Below are 22,307 nucleotides of genomic sequence, written 5' to 3'. Positions count from 1 at the left end.
TTGGCACTGCATGCATGTGATGCAGACATACATGCAGTCAAAACTATACTCATAAAATAAAGGTAAAAATTAATGTTATTTTTGTAGAAAAGTGAAGAATATAAGTTAGCTGAACAATGACTTCAAAGATGGAGATTAACTGGGCAGTGGTGGTTCACAACCTCCCAGCACTCGGGAGGCAAAGGCAGGTGGATCTCTGTGAGTTCAAGGCCATCCTATTCTATAGAGACAGTTCCAGGACAGCCAAGGCTATACAGAGAAACCCTGACAATTTTTTCCTTTTATTATTTTTTGTGCATGTGTGTGTGGATGCATGTGTGTACATGCCACAGTGCATATATGTAGGTTAGAGGGCAGGTCTCTAGAGTCTGAAGTCTGCTCCTTCCTTTTTATCATGTGGGTCCTGGGGATTGAACTCATAAAGCTAGGCTTGGTGGTAGGTACCTTTACTTGCTAAACCATCTTCCTGAACCCAAACTGTAACTTTTGACTTTCACCAAACCTGTTATCCTGCTGTTTACTAGAAACCTAAATAATAACAGTTGAGTATTAAGTTTAGTATGCTGTGATTATTATATAAGGACAACAATGTGTGGAAAAGGCACAGGGTGCATGAGAACTATGAGCAGTTACCCTTTAGCACCATTCATTATTTACTGAAGAGATAAACTGTGGATTAGATTATGGAAATTGCTAAAGTAAGCCAGTCTATGTATTTTAAGAATGTTTTGACTTCAAAGTGAAGTCAGAAAATATGTTGCTCTGGGGAAGATGTTATGCCTTTGCTTCCACAGGAAGCAAAATGTTTAGGTTCTTTTCAAAATTAATAAAGATCAGACTTAATCAGGGGAAATCTCCTGGGGATTTTGGCTTCAGACATAAGGAAAAAGCAAAGAAAGACTATAAGACAGGTGATGTATAAGCTGATTCCTTGACATGGGAACATCACTGAGACTGGATGAGACATGATAAATCTTGTTGGCTACAGAGTACTCATAACTTATTATTACATGCCATCCTTTCCTATGGCATAAATAGAGATTTGGTTATACAGTCCAAATGGACTTATGGAGTTGTCAGATGTCTTTTACCTGATCAAACATAGAACAGAAAACATCTTTAACTGACTTGTATGCACCATACATTCCATACCTGTGTTAATGAAGATATATATGCTACCTTTAAAAGTTTGTGTGTTTTCAGAGAGAAAAAGGACCAAACACAAAACAAAGCCCAGGTGGTCCACTCTCTCAGAATTCTTCTGTTGCAATTTTCTCAAAATTCTGCATCCAGAACAACTTCATAGCTACTAGCTGAGATGGTCCAGCCTCACATACTACTCCAGCCAAAACTTCAGATAACCCTTGCACTTTCCCATCACACCAAGACTGGACAACAGCTAGCTCTATCAGAAGTTGATCATTATTCCAGTTTTTTCAGGGTCCCCTAAAGATATCATCAATCCCAGAAAACGGGAAGCAGTCTACAGTACATGATGGCCACATCATGGTTTTTGGTCATTTGATAGGTTATGGATATTTGTCATTGTTCAGGGGGGTTGGTTGCAAGTGCTTATTGGTAATGGTCAGAAAAGAAACTAAGAAAGAAGATTCGATTCAGGGATCTTATTCTGAAAAGAAAAATGGTGATGTAGGAATGATAGGATAAAAGGATTGATTATTGATTCACTTTAAACTAAAGAGCAACTATTAATCTCAAATATTTTACATTGATATGAATTTTTGTATATTGTTACAAATTTAAGGTTATTTTTGGTGGACCATTATATATGTTTCTACTCTTGTTTAAGATATTTTTATATATTGATACAAATTTAAAGTTAATTTTGTTATACTGTATTATTTGTTTCTACTCTTTTTTAGGGTGTTGTACCTATGCATCTCATTTAAAAATGTAATGTATATTTAAGAAATGCATGTTAGTAGTTAGTCATCCATAATAATCAGACTTGTAGTTATGTTAGATTTGTTTTCAAGGTTAAACAGAGATATATATTTTAAATAGATGTGCAGTCTTCAAATACTTTAGAGCCCTACAGAATATGGTGATGGGGGAGGTCCTTCTGTGAATATGTTTGTCTTATTGGTTGATAAATAAAGTACTTTTGGCCAATAGGAAAGCAAGATAGGTGGGACTAGGAATCAAGGAGGATTCTGGGAAATGTAGTAAAGATATCCAGACAGGAAGTGACATAGCAGGCAGACTCAGAATATAAGCATGAAATAGTTTTCTTGCTCTTCCTCTTGCTCTCTTCTCTATGAAGCCGCCATGTGATCCTGGAGGAGGACGCCAGCGGAAGGCATCCTTGATAAGTCTTATAAAATATATAGATTTATGATAATGAAGACTGAGATAGCATATAAGAAATCCTAGTCAATTGGCCAGCAGCATTTATAAACTAATTTAAGACTCTGTGTGTTCTTTTGGGGGTCCTAGCAGGCAGCTGGGCTTGGGCGGATTTGGTGGAAAGATTTGTCATTACAATATGGCATTTAAGATGTTCCAATAACCTAAGGTTTTCATGACAGTGAGACATGTCTGCTCCTGACAGCACCAATTTACTTCAAAGAAGGATAATTGGCATTGAAGAACCTCCATATGGAGTTTACTTTCTTTGTGGCTAAAGTTAGCCACTAAGCAAAAAACTGCCCTTACTTCAACAGTTGTCAGTATGTTGTCCAAATTGGATGAGCAGGACAGGAAAGAAAGTAACTTCCAAACTTTTCCAAGACAAGGTAGGACAGTACTTCAAAATTCCCATTTCACAGAAAAGTCTGTCAGGTATTCTAGGCCTGTAGGCCGAAGATGGATGCCCCAGTGTTGCAGAGGAACCTTGGGTGACTGTCAGTCAGCCAGATATTTTGGCCATTTCTATAGTTTTGGAACTTGTTTTCTCTGCACTTCCCATTTACTCAGGTAATAGTATATCCTTCTCAAGTCTTTGGTAAGGTTGAAGACTAGGTGGTTATAGTTATAGTTTTCTTTGTTACCAAATAAAGAAAAGAAAGTAACAAATGAGATATAACGTGTATAATGTTGGTAGACATTAAAAATGAAATGGTTTATCTAAGAAAATGTTTTTAAAAATGAAATGGTTTATTTAAGAAATGTTTTAAGGTCTAAAAAGGTGGTTTGGGGTTGGTAATACAAGTTAGGATAGGAAGTGAATTAGGTGCAAAACTTTGGACTCACCAAGATGTAATTACTTGATCCTTCTTCTTATTGTATATAGTTTTACCATGTGAGTGTTAAAACCTTTCCTTTTTATTTAATTATGAGGGGAAAACATTGTGGGATAGTTGGTACACTGTGTGAAAATGTGTTGCTGTGAGTGGTATAATAAAAGCTGATTAGCCAACAGGTAGCCAGGAGGTAAAGGAGGACTTCCAGGAAGAGAGAGAGAGAGAGAGGGAGAGAGAGAGAGAGAGAGAGAGAGAGAGAGAGAGAGAGAGAGAGAGAGAGAGAGAGAGAGAGAGAGTGAGAGAGAGAGGACACTGGAATGAAGAGGGCTTGGAGAAAGCCCTCAACCAGACTTGGAGGAAGCAACATGAGCAGTATGGAGAGATGAGGTAACAATCCACTTGACAGAATGTAGATTAAAATAAATGGGTTAGTTTAAGTTATAAGAGCTAATGGGGCAAGCCTAAGCTAAGGGCAAACTTTCATAATTTATTAATAAGTTCCATGCCATTATTTGGGAGCTGGCAGTACAGAGAAAAACTTGCAGTGCATGAAACTCTTTCTTATGATAAGTAAGAAAATGGTGAGTCAGAAGATGATCATTCTGTAACCCTCAGTAAAGAAATGAGCTTGCATTTTTGTAAAGGATCTGGACACTTTTAGATGGATGGTTTAAGGTGAAGGCACCTATACCAACCAATATTATTATGCCAAACAGTGGGACAGCATAGACTCTGTGAAGCTCTTTGTGATACAAAGGGGAGTCTTCTCTTCTTTAATTCATATAAAAGTAAGATTGGGACTAAACAAAACTTCTGGATCTAATATTCACTGGGAATGCAGAAGAAAGAGGAATACGTTAACACCACTAGTGAGAAGCATCCAGAAGAATCCAGAATGTGGTAAAGACCAAGAAGATTGATGAACCTACTCCAATACACTAATAAGATTAACAAAAAGAATGGTCTCTTTTTCCTTTATTTCTTCTAGATGTCTAGATATAACAACCAAATTCAACATGTAGACTTTATGCAAGTCTTTATCTGGATAGTTTGAAGGATTAAATGATAGGGACATTGGACTGTGGACTATATACCACATGATAGTTGGGGACCATGGCTGTTTGTTAAGGACTGAAGAGTGTATTTCAGTGGTGTCCAAATGATTTTTGTAGTACATTCCAGAAAAAAAATGGTGTATGAGGAAATCATTCAAAAGGTAATTTTGAAATAAAAATTCCGTGTCTGTCTTGTTCTAATTTTCTTTTCTGTTGCTGTGATAGAATAATGGCCAAAAGAAAATCAGTTGAGAAAAGAGTTTCTTTCATCTTAACACTTCCAGGTAGGAGTCCACCACAGGGAGAAGTCAGGGCAGAAACTCCAGACAGGAACCTGGAGACAGGAACTGGAGCAGAGAGCACTGAAGCAAGTTGCTTATTGGCCTTGCTCTCTGTGGCTTGTTCAGCCTGCTTTGTTCCAGAAGCTAGCCACCCCATAATGGGCTAGGCTCTCCCACCTCAGACATTAATCAGGAAAATATTTCGTAGATGACTCCACATGCCAGATGGAAGCAATTCTTCAACTGCCCAAGTCAGCCTAGTTTATGTCACGTTGACAAAGAAACTGACACCCCTGCTAATGTATTTTAAAACATCTGGCATTGCTGGGGAAGACCTGTTTCCCTTGTCTTTTAATATCTCAGAACTCCAAGAAAGATTTGCAGTTTATTTTCCTGTCTGGCACCTTTCTTCCTGGCCTGCCTTTTCCTCCTTAGCCTGAGAAGTACTCCCCTTGACACAGGGCTGGAAAATAGCCCTCTGTAAGGCCTTCCCAGGGCTCAAGTAGCCTAGTGGTCTGTCTCCAACATTGCTCACATTGTTTTCATATTGATGTGGCAGTTTTTATTCCCATTGCTTTCCATCTTGGCACAAAAATCAGCTCAGACTTTGCAGGACCCAGTTATTCTGGTTTTTAAATTGAAGAATGAGGAGGAGGAGGAAGAAGAGGAGGAGGAGGAGGAGGAGGAGGAGGAGGAGGAGGAGAAATGAGAAGGGAAGGACATGACTGCTCTTAGGTAAGGTGGAAGAGAGAAAGTTTATTGTAGATAAAAGGGAGAGCATAACTGGATGCAGAGAATTCTGGGATACATGAACCCGAGTCATGGGGGAGGGGGAGAGGGGAACCAGGTGCAGCAGTCAAGAGGGCAAAAGAAAAAGAAAGCAGGTTACTGCTGAGCGTTGTTGGCGCATGCCTTTAATCCCAGCACTCGGGAGGCAGAGGCAGGCGGATCTCTGTGAGTTCGAGGCCAGCCTGGTCTCCAGAGCGAGTGCCAGGATAGGCTCCAAAGCTACACAGAGAAACCCTGTCTTGACCCTCCCCCCCAAAAAAAAGCAGGTTACCAAAATGTCTGGATTATACAGGGAAGAGAAGAGGAGCTCCTGGTCTGGGGAGTTCAGGTAGAGACTGAGGGATGCTGGGAGAGCCGGGCAGCCTGGTCTGATTTGATATGTAAAATGGGCACCTCAGCCCTTCCTCCCAGGTTTTGAGACTTAACAGATTCCCGATTGGATCCTCATTATTTAATACTGTTCCGTTTCCCCCATCAACATAGAAATCAAAGTTTGCAGCCCCTTAAATCCCAAACATCTCTAGGTGGGCTGTCTTAGTGACTCAGGAGTTCACACCACGTCACTGCAGAATCTCTGCCAGCTTCGCCTTGTTTCCTGTTGTATCATGTTCTCCTACACCATGTTTAATGATTTATCTTTGTTGTTTTTACCCCAACCTACGCAAAAATGAAAACCTCTCCAAGGCAAGAGTGTTGTTTTGTTCAAAGGGTGCCACTTGCAAGACCAGTGTTCTATGAGCATGCACCTCACATTTAAGAGGAATTAGTTTTATGAAGGTTCTTCTGTCTCTAGGTGGCAGTTCAATTCTAGCATAATTTCAGTGGATGGAAATGAAGGAAAAAGCACTTTTTTGCATCTTCAGATATCTGGGTCACCTCTTGGCTTCATCTTCTTCATAAGACATCCTTCTGATTCCATCACTTAAGATCTGGGGCTGAAATACTCCAAAATGGAAAGATCTCCCATGCTCTTGGATAGGCAGGATCAACATAGTAAAAATGGCAATCTTGCCAAAAGCAATCTACAGATTCAATGCAATCAAAATCCCAACACATTTCTTCACTGACCTTGAAAGAACAATTCTCAACTTTATGTGGAGAAACAAAAGACCCAGGATAGCCAAAAACAACCCTGTACAATAGAGGAACTTCTGGAGGCATCACGATCCCTAACTTTAAGCTCTATTAGACAGCTTGGTATTGGCACAAAAATAGACAGGTAGACCAATGGAATAGAGTTGAAAACCCTGAAATTAACCCACACACCTACGAACACCTGATTTTTGACAAATAATCCAAATATATACACTGGAACAAAGAGAACATCTTCAACAAATGGTGCTGGCATAACTGGATGCAAACATGTAGAAGACAACAGATAGACCCAAGCCTTTCACCCTGCACAAAACTTAAGTCAAAATGGATCAAAGACCTCAACATAAACCCAGCCACACTGAACCTACTAGAAGATAAAGTGGGAAATATCCTTGAATTAATCAGTACAGGAGACCAATTCCTGAACATAACACCAGTAGCAAAGACACTGAGATCAACAATTAATAAATGGGACCTCCTGAAACTAAGAAGCTTCTGTAAGGCAAAGGACATAGTCAACAAGACAAAACGGCAGCCCACAGACTGGGAAAAGATATTCACCAACCCCACATCTGATAGAGGGCTGATCTCCAAAATATACAAAGAACTCAAGAAGCTATTCTTGAAAACACCAAACAATCCAATTAAAAAATGGGGCACAGAACTAAATAGACAATTCTCAACAGAGAAATCTAACATGGCTGAAAGACACATAAGAGAGTGTTCAACATCCTTAGCCATCAGGGAAATCCGAATGAAAACAACTCTGAGATACCATCTTACTCCTGTCAGAATGGCTAAAATCAAAAATACCAATGACAGTTTATGCTGGAGAGGATGTGGAGAAAGAGGAACACTCCTCCACTGCTGGTGGGAGTGCCAACAACATACTGATTTGGAAATCAGTATGGTGACTCCTCAAGAAAATGGGAATGAGTCTACCATAAGAACCAGCAATTCCACTCCTAGGCATATACCCAAAAGAAGCACATTCATATAACAAGGACATCTGTTCAACCATGTTCATAGCAGCATTATTTGTAATAGCCAGAAACTGGAAGCAGCCTAGATGCCCCTCAACTGAAGAATGGATACAGAAAATGTGGTACATTTACACAATGGAGTACTACTCAGCAGAAAGAAACAATGGAATCTTGAAATTTGCAGGAAAATGGATGGAAGTTGAAGAAACCATTCTGAGATAGGTAACCCAATCACAAAAAGACAAACATGATATTTACTCACTCATATGTGGACCTGCTTTATCAGAGCTGTTTTTAATGATGTTGCTCAGAATGGTTTCCTTCCAGATGATGATTGAGAAGCTAATTTTTTTTTTTTTAAAAAAAATGGTGCCAGGTACCACAAGGGTAACAGAACTGCGTTGTTTTTCTGGGGTTTTGTTTTTTACTTTTTTTTTTTTTTTAAATGGAGAGTGCTGGATGTCTCTACAATTTTGTTCAAATGAATGCAGAACCTGGAAAAGCTGTTGCTGCTATTGATGCATAATACTGCCATTATTGGTCTTTATATATATAATATATAATATATATATATATAATTGAATTTTTGTAAACTTTAGCTGTGCTGTCAACTTTGGAAAAAAGTATCTCAGTTTACCGCATTCAGTTGGCATTGTACAAAAATTAACAGCCATATTGGTCTAGAAATGTTGAACTTAATGTTTTTCCATTTGTACAGGGGTAACATACTGTATTAAATATGTAAGGCCTTAAAAAAAAAAAAGAAGGGATTTTGAGAGCCCATCCCATGTGAAGGGATGCTCTCTTGACCTGGACACATGGGGAAGGGCCTGGGCCTGGCCCAGGATGATGTGTTAGACTTTGGGGAGCCCCTTTTGAGGGCCTTACCCTGCCTGGGGAGTGGAGGGTGGATGGCTAGGGGCAGGTGGGATGTTGGTGGGGAAGGGAGGGAGAGGGAGAAGGGATTGACATCTGAAGCAAGCTTGTTCCTAATTTGAACTAATAAAATAAAATAAAAAATTTAAAAAGAAGAATAAGAGTTGGGGCTGAGAGAGACTGGTGAAGTCTAAACACATATATTTATGTTTTTAAAATGCCCGCCTCCACCACCTCCCCTTTTATTTATATGTGACTCTAACAGAGCTAGATGCCAAAATCTGGGAATCATTTTCCTGGAGAGAAGCAAGGAGTGGGAGGAGCAGTAAGACTATCAAGGTGGTTTCCTTGAACTGCAGTTTGGAAACTAGTTAGAATCCAGGAGGCAGCCTGAGTTCAGCCTTAAGGAAGGAGTAGGGAGGAGGGCTCCAAGAGTTTCTGCCACAGGCTGTTAAATAGCTGTTTAACTTTACAGCTTCATGAAAAATGAACAGAGGAGAGGGGACAAAAAGGAAGAGGTGGAAAAGGTCCTCTGGCAGCCTGCTCATAAACATCCCAAGTAACTTTTTGACTTCATATTCTTGACTTAACAACACCAGGACTTCCCTTTAACTGGAACTGAATGGGGCTATGGCTGGAAAGCCCTAGGGAGGCGATCAGCACCCGAGGGCACCACGTGGGTTCCTTTAAGAGGGTGGCCGTGGCCCTTGCACCGGCGGGGCGCCTGAGTCCCGGGCAGTACCGGGTGAGTGTGCGTGGGGCGGCGGCCACGGCGGGGGGCGGAGGGTGGCACTGGGCCCACGCTTCTCCCCGCCGTCCTGGCAGCGGCGGTGGCGCGGCGGGCATGGCAGAGATGCGTTCTGGGCCAGTGGCCGGGCCGCAGCTCAATGCGCTGCCCGACCACTCGCCGCTGGTACAGCCCTGCTTGCAGGAGCTGAGGCACCGAGTCGAGGAGGCGGGAGTCCCGCAGGGCCCACACCTGCTCACAGATGCCTTCTTGCTGCGCTTCCTGCGCGCCCGGGATTTCGATCTGGACCTAGCCTGGCGGGTAAGTATGCACCGGGCAGGATCCACGGGCGCCGAGCGTGGCGTGGTGGCAGTAGGTGCGCCCAGACCCTCTGGTGTCCCCTCTTCTGTCCCCCGTGGAGGCTGTGGTCCTGGCCGTCCGACTGGACCTTGCCGGTACTAAAATGGTCCTCGGAATTAGACATAGTTACACACCTGAGTAGATAACGCCAAGTGTGGTCAGAGAAAGACCAAATGTACATCTGAAGGCATCTTAAAAGGGACTATGTTAATAGAGCTAAATGCCAGGACAGTCATACAGTTTGGCGTGTTTGGAATCCGGGGCGGGAGGGGCGATTCTTTTGCGTTTCAGGTGTTCACAGCATACAGAGAAGGGGCTTTGGGGCCAGACAGAAGCGACCTTGAGTTTGTCCCTCGGGGTCAGAGCCCTTACTTGTTCAGTAACTGTGAGGACATGACAGTAGTTTCGACAATTGCACATTAACCTGTAACTGCTAGAACAAGATGTGCTCAACAAACCCGGTGCTTGGCCCAGAGTAAGCGGGGTCAGCGGTCAGCAGGAGGACCTGATCATAACCAAGACCTTTCTCTGAACCTCAGGAAATCAATTTTATCTCTGATTAGCTCTGAGTATGGCAAAAGCAACACAAATAATAGAGAATAGTAAAAAGTGCAAAGGAATTTCCAAAAAGGAAAAAAAAAAAAAATCCCATCACAAACTTTAGTTAGTAGTTGAGTGACCAGAAGTGTGGGGTGTTACCTGTTACTTTGTGCATGTAGTCTGTGTTCGCTCAAGCAGGTGCCTGTGTTTGTACTTTTTTTTTTTTTTTTTTTTTTGGCTTTTCTCAGATGCTTGTTATATGGAATCATGTCACGTGAGCATGTGCGTACACATCTTGCACTTTTGGGGACTGTATTTATCCCTTAAGGTGGATTAAATGTATCTAATCAGTTCGGTGGTTGCAGCTGTAGAGTGTTACTAGGTGGTGCTGGGCCTATGCTCACTGCTCATGCCTTCATCCAGTCACGGGGACCACAGTCCTGACATGCTGGACACTGACCCCTTCATTTAGTGTTCCTCTTTCTTTTTCTTTTTCTTTTCTTTTCTTTTCTTTTCTTTTCTTTTCTTTTTATATCCTGATTCTTGTCTAGCAGTACAATATGCCATAGGCAGATGGGTATTTTCTTCTATCACTGTCTTTGAATTCTAGCTTGTCTTTATACTTCATCTTTATCCATAAATGAGAACATATTCTAATGGGTCCTTAATGAACAAATTCATCAGTTGCTGAAGTATGATGCTCATATCTTCAGTGTTGAGGAATGCAGCAGCTTTGTGGTGAGGTTTTTACCTTGTTTGCTACACTGATAAAATGTGCACTGTGCAGTGGTGTCTTTTTCTCCATATTATGTATGCTGCTTTACCAAACATGATTTATGCATGCTAGATGAGAAATAGTTTTTGTTTTTATTATAATATACATTAATTTTGTTATAAGGAGGTTAACCATATTTTAGATATCTAAAACTAGTTTTTTCTGTTATCTTTTTTTTGTTTGCCACTTGTTCTATTTTTTCTGCTTCAAAAATAGCTATCTACGTCAAAGAAATGTAGTCTTTGTCCTAGCTTATAGCCTGTCTGACATTTAAACCATGTCCTTTCCGAAAGAACTAGAATGTTTAAATATGATGAAATATATTGACTATTTTTTTTTGTTTGTTTGCTCTTGGGTATCATGGCTGTTTTGTTTTCTGGTGACATCAGCAGTGTATCAGCTAGTTAACTGTGCCACCATCAAGGCTAAGTCATGCCATAAGTGCAGCAGCCATGGAGCTGGGGGAATGAGTTTTCTTCATTTGTTCACTGTTCCATTTATTTATTTATGTATTTATTTATTTTAGAGTTCCCTGACCTTAACAAATGCTATCACTCCTGTGGTGACTTGCCTTCCACAGGACTAGTGTTTTCCTCTTATAGAACCGAACTCATTTTGCACATGATAAATACTCACTTTGCTTCTGAATGGAACCTTTAGCCTCTGTTTGGGCTACTATAAAATTCCTTTTCTTCATGTCTTTTTCTTTTCTTTATTTGAGTTTGGAATTGAACCCATGGCCATGTACATGGTAGGACAGTAGTCTATGACTGAGCTAAGTCTCCAGCCTTTTTATAAATGATTATATCCAACAATTTCTTTAGAAATGGATTATGGATTGCTTTCCTTCTTAAATGTTGATTTCAACATACTGAGATTATTTTGATGTTAGTGAAGGTGGATTTAAAGGAGTCCATAAAAACCCTGATAAATGATTAACAGGTATTTATTAGGTGAGCATTGACAAAATGATGGCAAATAACTGCCAAAGTCTTCCCGCTCCTGAAGATGCAGTCTCTGTCCTTCTGGATGCTTCAACCACAACCCAAGAGAGAGAAAGCCAGCTCCTCCTCTTCCTTATAAGGTGCCACATCTGCACACTTGAAACCATGCCCCTAGTATGCGGTCACCATCCCAAGACCACTGGGATGTCACTATATGTTAGGAATTAAATAACAGTGCAGCTTCACTTCTTTCCCTGTGATTGCTGGGTGTGAAGTTTCTAAACACTGTGATCAATGAATGCACTAGTGTGCACTTTGCAGCTAGTGAATATGAAGAGGCAGTTCCTATAGTTTAAAGAGTCCTTAAAAAATAAAGATACATACCTAATAAAATCTATGAGTTGTTGGTCTTAGCTGCTTTTTAAACAGTCATGAGTAAGCAGGTAAAGATATAGAGTCAGTCCATAGCTTCTGTGAGCATGTGGACATTTCCCGTATTCCCTCTTTTGCTGAATGGTTTTCATCTGCACAGACCTTGATGAATTGCCTAGTAGGATTCTGCGTCCACTGGATAGAACCCAAGTTTCTGCTTGTGACCTCTCTGTCTTGTCTGCCAACTGGAAGGAAAGAGGAAAGGGCAAACCTATGCAACCTACTTTTTATTTTCTTTTGCAGTTGTAGTTAGTGCAAACTCTCTTGCTCATGGTATATAAACCCTAACTTTATTTTTTTAACCCTAGCATTTTGTAGTAGGAAACTTCTACAATGCCCTCAGTTACAATGGAATTTCTCACTATTCTGGTTTTTGAAGTTATGATAAATTAATATTTTCTAGTCTTAATAGCCAATATTTTGATGGAATGCCAGGCCCTTTGCTGAACTGTTTATATGGAATATCTATTTTTTCATTTTATAAGAAATTGAGATATAGAGTGAATTGTCAGTACTCACTATTAGTCTGTGGCACAGTATGGTAACTTGTCAGTACTCACTGTTAATCTGTGGCACAGGGCTTTGAACTTGGTTGAAGATCAGGACAGCTTGTGCTGCTGGAAGACTACTGGTTCCTTCAGGACAGAATAGTCAACATGAAAACAGCCTCATCTGTTTGACAAGCAAACTGTCTAGTTCTTTACATTTCTGTTTTAAACTTTGAAGGTTTAGATATGGTTGGCTCTCTCAAAACTCATATTGAGACTTATTAAGAAGGTAGAAATGTAATCCAGCTACTGTGTTTGGAGTGTGCTTTCTGGGAAGAGTTCATCAGTGTGGAGCATTCATGATAGAATACTGATAGTTTTTAAATGAGAGTAACACACACACACACACACACACACACACACACACACACACACACACACACACATTCCCCGAGTCTTGCCATATAATGGCTGGTGTTTCCTGAGGACTACCAGTAGGAAAGCCAAGAGCATATTGCATCCAATAGACCATGGGCCAGAACTGTGAGCCAAGATGAACTTCATCTCTTTATAACTGGTGCCATTCATATTATTATATTATTGCAACAAAATAACCCAAAACATATACAGTGTGCTCAGTCTTTATGGCTTCATGCTTAGTACTCTGACCTGAAGGAGTCAGAGTAGTCTTCCACCAGCACAGGCTTCCCTGAGCTTCAATCAAGTTCAAAGTTTTTAAAATTCTTCCTCTTCCTGACAATTTCCATCAAGCTGTAGCTTCTTTTTGTGAAACTTATCATACCATATATAAATTTCAATCTTCATTTTGCTTAGTGGGTAAACATAATTTCTCATGGCTTCATTACCTATATAATGGATTGATGGTAGTTACCTCTCAGAGTCACTATAAGGCAAAACTGAGAAGATGGTATTAGATTTCACAAGGTGTGTGAGCATCCTAAAATGCTGTTGACACTGATTCTGATACCACCTAGAACAGGGGAGGAAGGGAAATTCATGGTGTTGGACAAAATGAATGTATCAGAGCTTCAATGTGCCTCTTGTTCTTGCTGCCTTTGGGAATGGCTATTTAGGTCACCAATTATTTTTGCTGGCAAATTGACTTTCTTCTTTCTTCCTTTGCTGCATTAGACTTTTAGTAAGTCCCACTTTTTTAAGCTAAGGAGACTCTACTACATGCAGAGCTGAGAGAGACAGATAGACAGAGGAGATGACAACATGAGGAGAATAGGGAGAGGGAGGGGGGAACCACAAAGGCTGTGTCCTAGAGGACTCCAGGGTTATGCTTTTCTCACAGTCCAATTGGCTCTTCTCCAGCTCAGTCCCAGCCAGGGACTTTTTCCACGGCTCAGAATTCTCCCTCAGTATAGCTATTTGTAGGGTCTCCTGTGGATCACCATTGCTTTGTGGCTACAGTAATCGTGTTTATGACAATGGATTTCAAATATGAAGTTCCTTTGATGAAGCTTCCCCGGATTAAGTCCCTAACTCAATGAAGGACAAAATTCCACATACAGCATCTTTCTAATTTTACACAAAATGCTTACCATATCTTTGCCTTTTACCTGAAGTTTGATGTGGCTAATAGCAACCTGTAAGCATAAAACAAGTGCAATGTCAATTTAGGAAATATGACAATGACAAAAAACACAAAGAAAATAAAATGATATTAACTTTTTATTGATTGGCCAATTACGGTGGTATTTCTATGGAGGGAACAATGGGTTTCCTTTAAACCATATTTTGCCAAGATCTAATTTTTACTTATATGGTTTCTTTACTTCTAACTCATTTGATTGGCTTTCATTCCTTGTTCCAAAAGTACTAGGGGTAGTATTTCAGTTATCTATTACTAAGTAGGAAATCTCCGTTAAGGTTTTTGACCTACAGTATGACTCTACACTTGCCTATGTTCTGTGTCTTGGCCAAGGCTCAGTGGGATGATGCATTTTGGCTCTTCATGGTATCCCATGGGGACTTGACTGAAATTAGGCAATTCAGGATGGCCTCTCCACCTATCAGGCTTCTGTCCATATAGAATGCTACCATCCAGTAATTTTACCTGTGCCTGGATCCCTAAAAGGCCAGCTCACATCCAAAGCCAATTCCACCTTTTTCTGGAAAGTATACATCAGAAGGTCTGGACTTGGTGACTGTTTTGGAGAGGATTACGGATGGCAATTAAAAATGACTGAGTCTTGAGTTCAAGACCAACTGTTGGGATCTCAAATCCTTAATGAAAGGAATTTTGTCTTTTATAACAACAGCAGCAGCAACGACACAACAACAACAACAACAACAAACTTCCAGATTCTGATATGATAGATGACAAAGTTCACACACAATATCAAGCCTTTCAATTGTTTTACAAAATGTTTACCATGTACATCATGGTAAACTCATTTGATTTTATTTTTCAGTTACTGAAAAACTATTACAAATGGCGAGCAGAATGTCCAGAATTAAGTGCAGATCTGCACCCTAGAAGTGTCATTGGACTTCTGAAGGCTGGCTACCATGGAGTGTTGAGGTCCAGGGATCCCACTGGCAGCAGAGTTCTTATTTACAGAATTGGTGAGTCATATGCAGCTGTTCCCCTCCCTCCTGTTTTGTTTTTACTTCTCCCTTTCATTAACAGGTGTTCCAGTGTTTCTTTTTTTTGTTTTGTTTTTGATTTTGGTTTTGTTGTTGTTGTTGTTGTTGTTGTTGTTGTTGTTGTTGTTTTTCGAGACAGGGTTTCTCTGTGTAGCTTTGGAGCCTATCCTGGCACTCGCTCTGGAGACCAGGCTGGCCTCGAACTCACAGAGATCCGCCTGCCTCTGCCTCCCGAGTGCTGGAATTAAAGGCGTGCGCCACCAATGCCTGGCTGTGCACCACCAACGCTCGGCTTCCAGTGTTTCTTTTGGTCAATGTCTTTTCTGTTCAAGCTTCTACAGTACAGTCCAATAGAATGGTGGCTTAGAAAAACTGAAATTTAGTTCTTAGTGCTGGAGGCTGTGAAATCCAACAGTAAAGCACCAGTGACTTTATTCTGATGAGGGAGGCCCTGTTTTCTGGTACACAAAGATCTCACCCTGACCTAATGTAGTATAAGAAGTACAGTAGCCATTGGAATCTCTTAAAATGGCACTAATCCCATTCATGAGGACTTTACCTTATAGAAGATCTCTGCCTTTACCTTGATTTCTTGCTGTCTTGTTAAGGACAAGAGACTGTTTTTAGCTCTTGAAAATATTACATGAGTATGACTGGAGTCTATATTCCTTGTCTCAGGTTATATATCACTCACAGAACACATAGTAGTGGCCTTTCTGTTCTGCTGTTTCTCCATCCATGTCAAAGGAAGGTTCTTAGGCATGGGCTGGACATCATATATGCTTGAATTAGCAAAGAAACTAATATATTATAAAAACTTAAGGTTACCAGTAGAATTCAAACTTCAGATAAACCACAAATAAGTTTTTAGGGGGCCTGGACATACTTATGCTAAAACTTGTACCCAGTTTATCTGAAATTCACCTTTAAGTGGTGCTTATATTTTTTTAATTTTATTAGTTCAAATTAGGAACAAGTTTGCTTCACATGTCAATCCCTTCTCCCTCTCGCTCCCCTCCCCCCAACATCCCACCTGCCCCTAGCCATCCCCCCTCCACTCCCCAGGCAGAGTAAGGCCCTCAAAAGGGGCTCCCCAAAGTCTACCACATCATCTGGGCCAGGCCTAGGCCCTTCCCCATGTGTCCAGGTCAAGAGAGCATCCCTTCACATGGGATGGGCTCTCAAAATCCCTTCTTTTTTTTAAGACCTTACATAATAATTACAGTGTGTTACCTCTGTACAAATGAAAAAAATTAAGTTCAACATTTCTAGACTAATATGGCTGTTAGTTTTTTTACAATGCCAACTCAACACGGTAAACTGGGATACTTTTTTTCCCAAAGTTGACAGCACAGCTAAAGTTTACAAAAATTCAATATATATATATATATATATATATATATATATATATATATAGACCAATAATGGAAATATGTTATGCATCAATAGCAGCAACAGCTTTTCCAGGTTCTGTAGTCATTTGAACAAAATTATTCAATAACTGTGCCTAAATTCCAAGAGCATAAAACTGAAACACCTGGGATTGAAATGTGAAAAGTAAATTAATAAAACCAAGTGCCAAAAAACAAAAAAGAGAATGGAAAGAAAAGCTGAAATATTCGGATCTTTTATTTTATTCCCCACCCACCTCCTTATAAGTGTCTGGGCTTTGGAATATCTGGCTGGGCATTTGTTGTTGTTTGCATTGTTTTTCTAGTTTAGAAATGGAGACAAAATAAGTGAAAACAACATTTTTGTAGTGAGAAAGCCAATGGATTTGTGTGTGTGTGTGTGTGTGTGTGTGTGTGTGTGTGTGTGTGTGTGTGTTTGCGCGCATGCATGTTTTATCACAAAAACTTTAGTAGCACACTGACAGGTCTATTGTATAGCCTGGGCCTCTGGGAGTATAGCTACTGAAAAGTGTGTTATTTAGGAGCTGGGATGACATCCCAGTTGGTAAAAAGCTTGCTATGTAAGCATGAGGTCCTGAGTTCAGATCCCCCGGAACCCGTGTGAAAAGCTAGTGCTGCCCCAGTGCTTGGCTGTGATCCTGGTGGTGGAGACAGGGAGATGCTTGGGGCCTCGTGGCCACAAGTCTAGTTGAATTGGTGAGCTCGAGACTCAAAACATGGGGTAGAGAATGATAAAAACATCCAACATTGACCTCTGACCTCCTTGTATAGCCACATGTGTATGTCACATACTCTCTGTCTGTCTGTCTGTCTGTCTGTCTGTCTGTCTCTCTCTCTCTCTCACACACACACACACACACACATACACACACACAAAAAACACACATACACACACACTCACACAGATGTGTTGTTTACACTCAACGATATTTAACCTCAAAGATTCATAGATTTAAGGAAGGTCAGAAAAGAATGGTATGTTACAAGCCTCCTATGTGCTATGTTGTTCTAAAATGAAAGGAAGAAACTTAGAAGTACTTTATGAATAGAATAAAAGGACAGAATAAAATTTTATAGACTTTCACAATTTAATTGAATTAATGGAGCCATATCTGTGATAGACTTTTCCCACAGAAGCCCAGTGCAGGCACCTCTCCTCTGCACCATGTCTGCACAGTAAAAGCAGTGAGAAAATGCAGAGCCCTCCCCTCTGTGTGGACCTCTACCAGCCCCATGACAGAGGATGTAACTTGAGGCCTTTGAGACCAACTGCTGTACTCCAGCAGCAAAAGCAAATTTTAACAATGAAGATTCAGTTTTAACCACAGTTGAGTTATAAGTTGGAGCTATGGGGAATGTTGACTTGATTAAAATCTGCAAAACACACACAGTATAAGCCTATTAACACAGCGTTGCTGTGGGAATTACATCATCTTTTATATAGAAAATGTATACACACACACACACACACACACACACACACACACACATATAAAGAACATTAACTGGAACACACAATGAATAATAAATGCTAGGTAGATCTAGAGAAGAAATTAAAATTCTGATTCCTCATGTCTTTCTTTATGGAGTTTACTTAGGTAGCAGTGTGCAATAGAACCTTCTGTGAGGATCCTGTTTTACAGTAGCTGCTAGCCTGCACACAACTATTGCAAGTTTGAACTGAAGCTACTGGGATGAGAAACTGAACTTCTAATTCATACTCACAGAAAGTGAATACAGGGTAGAACAGGTCTGACAGGTCAGTTGGCTCAGAAATTCAGTCAGAAACTGTTTTATAATCTGAAAATTTCCTTTGTTGGGCTCATATGTCATCATTGTAGCATTCGGCTGAAGTAGTGTGCTATTTTTGAGCTGAATAAATAATTCCCATTTTCTTACCAAGAATCCGAGTTGCTGTAAATCAAAGGGACATCCCATGGCCATCTTTCCCCTTTCTAGATCCTTATCTTTTTCCTGGTGGTGTTTTAATACCAACTAGCATTTAGAGCTATAAAGGCTTAGCTTGTGAAAACACAAACTCCACCTTGGTCCCACTCCAGCCTCTACCCACCACTTCTGCTCTCACCTTTCCTGTTCTCAGTTAGATTGTGTGTCCCTGTAGGTCACCACCCCTGCTTTGAGCAAGATTCTCATGTAAGCCCTGGTCTCCTTTTACTCCCACCTGCACTGAAGGGACTTTAGGCAATCCTCTTTCCGGCAAATCTGCTAAACAAGCTAAATTCTTTTAGCTTCCACAGCCAGCCAGCACTTCTCTCTTGTGAACTACACTGTTCTGTGTCTCTGTTGCCATGTACACCGGGAGTTCTTCCTTCAACCGGACTGGCATTCTTCATCTCTACCACAGGAACAACCTGTTTTCATCAGCCTTTAAGTTCTGAAATTTCTCAGGACACTAGTCTCAGCCTTTATTTCATATGTATCTTATTTTTAAAAATTAAAAGAAAATATGTGTGGTGTGTGTGTGTGTGTGTGTGTGTGTGTGTGTGTGTGTGTGTGTGTGTGTGTGTATCTGTAAAGGGGTGTGTGTATGTGAGTGAAGATGCCCACAGAGGCCAGAGAGAGTATGGGGTCTCCTCGAGCTGAGTTACAAGAAGTTGTGAGATGCTTGTGAGCAATATGGGTGCTGGGAATGAACTCAGGGCTTCTGCAAGAATAGAACTGCCGAGCCGTGTCTCCATCCCTTTAGCTTCTCATATGTGTCTTTATCTCTCTCCTGTATAAGAGAGGAAAACAGATCTGTTCTAGACAGTCCTATCATAAGTGTCATATAAGCACAACTAACTACCACAATTATGTCTTTACCATGTTTTATTCTTTGTGGATTCAGATCAATACAATTTGTTCTCTGTTGTACCTGCATCCAGTTGCAGTCTTTTGGTTACTATTGAGCAATATGTATACATGATCTTTCCACCCCAAACACTATCTCAATCAATTGCATAGACAACTTACCTGGACGCCTAAGCAAGGATCTTTGATTTTCCAATTTCTTAGTTATTAATCATTTTTCCTTTTGTTCTCCTTCCATGCCTCCCTCCCTTTTTCTCTCCTTTGGATAGGATCTCATAGAGCCTAGACTGACTCAAAGCATACCTGAAGATGACCTTGTCCCCAATTCTCCGTCTTCTACCTTCTAAGTGCTGGGATTAGAGGTGCACCACCACACCTGACCTGAAACATTTTTCTTTTACACATACCCTTGTAGGCATTCAGTAGACTTCAGTCTGAATCCCTTTGTATTTTTTCAACTATAGAAAAATTCTCTGCCATAACTGTTCCTTTCTTGTTTCCTGTTTTTTTGTTTTTTGTTTTGTTTTTTGGGTGTTTTTTTTTTTTTTTTTTGCTTGTTTGTTTCTGACTTATAGATACCTTATTATTTGGGTTTTGAAATTTCCAGGTTCAACTGCATTGGTCTCAAATTTTTGTTAATACCTTGTTCTTTTATGTGACTTTAGAAAAAATTCCTCAGCTTGACTTTTTAAATCATTATCAGTCACTGGCTTTCTGGTGCTACTTAACTCATCAACTGATACTTTTGAGCTAATTTTTACTTGTAAGGTTTCAACTGAATCTTTTTTTAAGTAATTATTCTTTTTTAAAAATAAAACATTTTTACTTATTCTTTGAGTATTTTATATGCACATGTATATTTTGATCATATCTACTCTGTTCAGTTCCTCATGGACAGACACCTCCCCACATCCCCTTTTCTATCCTTTTTTAACAACCCATTAATTCCAATTAGTGCTGTCCATATGCAAATGAATATACAACTATCCACTGAACACAAGCAACTGAACAGGGGCTACATCCCTGAAGACAACTGGCTTTCCCTTTCCCAGCAAGATCATCTGACAAGCTTCAACCAGGATGGGGACTCACTGAGCCCTTCCCTCATCCATGCTGGAATGTTCACTGACTTGATCTTGTACAGGTGACCATGGCTGCTGCTATGAGGTCAGGAGTTCACCAACAAATGGTCACATCGAGAGGATGGTGTTTCCTAGCTGTAGATAGAGGTTTCTGTTCTGCCTGGCCCTGCAGCCGATTATCCCCAAATTAATACACAAAGACTTATATTACTTTCTAAACTGTTTGGCCAATGGCTAGCTCTCTCTTAATTATTAACACATTTCTATTAATCTGTGTATTGCCATGAGGCTATGATTCTTGCTGCTGACTGCAACCCAGGCTCACCCTTGTCAGTTTCTGAGTTTGGAGCACTGCCAGAGGCATTGGACATTTCCATTTCTAGGCACAGCCCTCTCTTGAAGTGATGATGTGACTTCATTTATCAATGAAATTTGATCTTCATGCATCCCTCCCCCATGCTCTTAAAATCTATTCATCCCCAGAAATTGAAAAGGCAGGGAGAAGCTGGCAAATAGTTTGACCTCAGTTCAATCTATTACTTAATTCATGCTCCCTTGTTAATGGTTTTATTTCTACACATCCTTCAGGCCTTAAAATAATTGATTCCCTTAAGAATCTTTCTGATTCTTCCCACAGTGCTAAGATGTAATGTCTTTTTATTATTTACTTACTATAGCACACTGGGACCCAAAAGTTTTTACAGCCTATGATGTATTTCGGGTAAGTCTCATCACATCAGAGCTCATCGTACAGGAGGTGGAAACTCAGCGGAATGGAGTCAAGGCTATATTTGACCTGGAAGGCTGGCAGATTTCCCATGCTTTCCAGATTACCCCATCTGTAGCCAAAAAGATTGCTGCTGTACTTACAGTGAGTACATATCTTAACTGTTAGGTGTTAAATATATAATACTGCTTAACTGCATTTGTATATTTTTAGAACTTTACTATTATATTTAAAGAATATTAACAGTAAATGTAATTCATTTATTTAAAAAAATGTAACAAACTTCAAAAATAAATACATTCAAACTAGGTAAATATAGAATGTGTACATTTAAATATAAAGTAATTTTATTTTATTTTTGTCATTTATGTTTTCTTCCTAAATTAAAAAGTTGGCTCAAGCCAGGTGTTGGTGGCTTTAATCCCAGCACTTGGGAGGCAGAGGCAGGTGGATCGCTATGAGTTCGAGGCCAACCTGGTCTCCAGAGCAGAGTGCCAGGATAGGCTCCAAAGCTACACAGAGAAACCCTGTCTTGAAAAACCAAAAAAAAAAAAAAAAAAAAAAGTTGGCTCAAGCTGGGCATGGTAGAATATATCTGAAATTTCAGCATTTGGCTGGAACAAGCAGGAGGATCAGAAGGCCAGTCTACACTAGATGAGACTTGATGTCATAACACCAGTAACTAGAGAAGTTGACTCAAAAATATTTATGACAATGATACAATAAGATGTCACATGTCTTGCCAACTATAAATTGATATGCATTTCTTCAGAAATCAAGTCTTTGTGTATGTACCTTTGTTCTTGTGTGTGTAACTGAGCCATCTTTCCAGCCCCCAAAGTCTTTTTTAAAAGCCATTATCACCAGGTAGTGGTAGCAATGGTGCACACCTTTAATCCTATCACTAGGGAAGCTGAGTCAGGTGATCTCTGTGAGTTCAAGGCCAGCCTGGTCTACAGAGAGAGTTCCAGGACAGCCAGGGCTACACAGAGAAACCTTGTCTTGAACTCCATCCCTACCCCAAAAGTCATTATCTTTAACCTAGTAATTCTACTTCTGGGACCCAGCTAAAGAATAATCTTAATATAGTAAGAGCTTTGTCCGTTGTAGC

At 40.2% G+C, this 22,307-nt stretch overlaps 1 protein-coding gene across 2 annotated transcripts in view; it reads left to right on the top strand.

Moving 5' to 3' along the window:
* The window catches only part of Ttpa (alpha tocopherol transfer protein), a 96,757-nt gene that overhangs the window by 67,463 nt on the left and 6,987 nt on the right, over positions 1-22,307 (top strand). The window contains exons 1-3 of one of the 2 annotated variants that reach the window (XM_027403475.2): positions 9,127-9,330; positions 14,990-15,143; positions 21,147-21,340. In XM_027403475.2, coding sequence (XP_027259276.1) covers positions 9,127-9,330; positions 14,990-15,143; positions 21,147-21,340 — 552 coding nt within the window. Of the gene's footprint in view, positions 1-9,126; positions 9,331-14,989; positions 15,144-21,146; positions 21,341-22,307 lie in introns of those variants that run through there. The other variant, XM_027403477.2, reaches the window with a different exon arrangement.

This window comes from Cricetulus griseus, chromosome 2 (genome assembly GCF_003668045.3).
Source record: "Cricetulus griseus strain 17A/GY chromosome 2, alternate assembly CriGri-PICRH-1.0, whole genome shotgun sequence".
NCBI lineage: Eukaryota > Metazoa > Chordata > Mammalia > Rodentia > Cricetidae > Cricetulus > Cricetulus griseus.
Note: the sequence above shows the minus strand (reverse complement) of the source record. Positions and strands in the feature narration are given on the sequence as shown.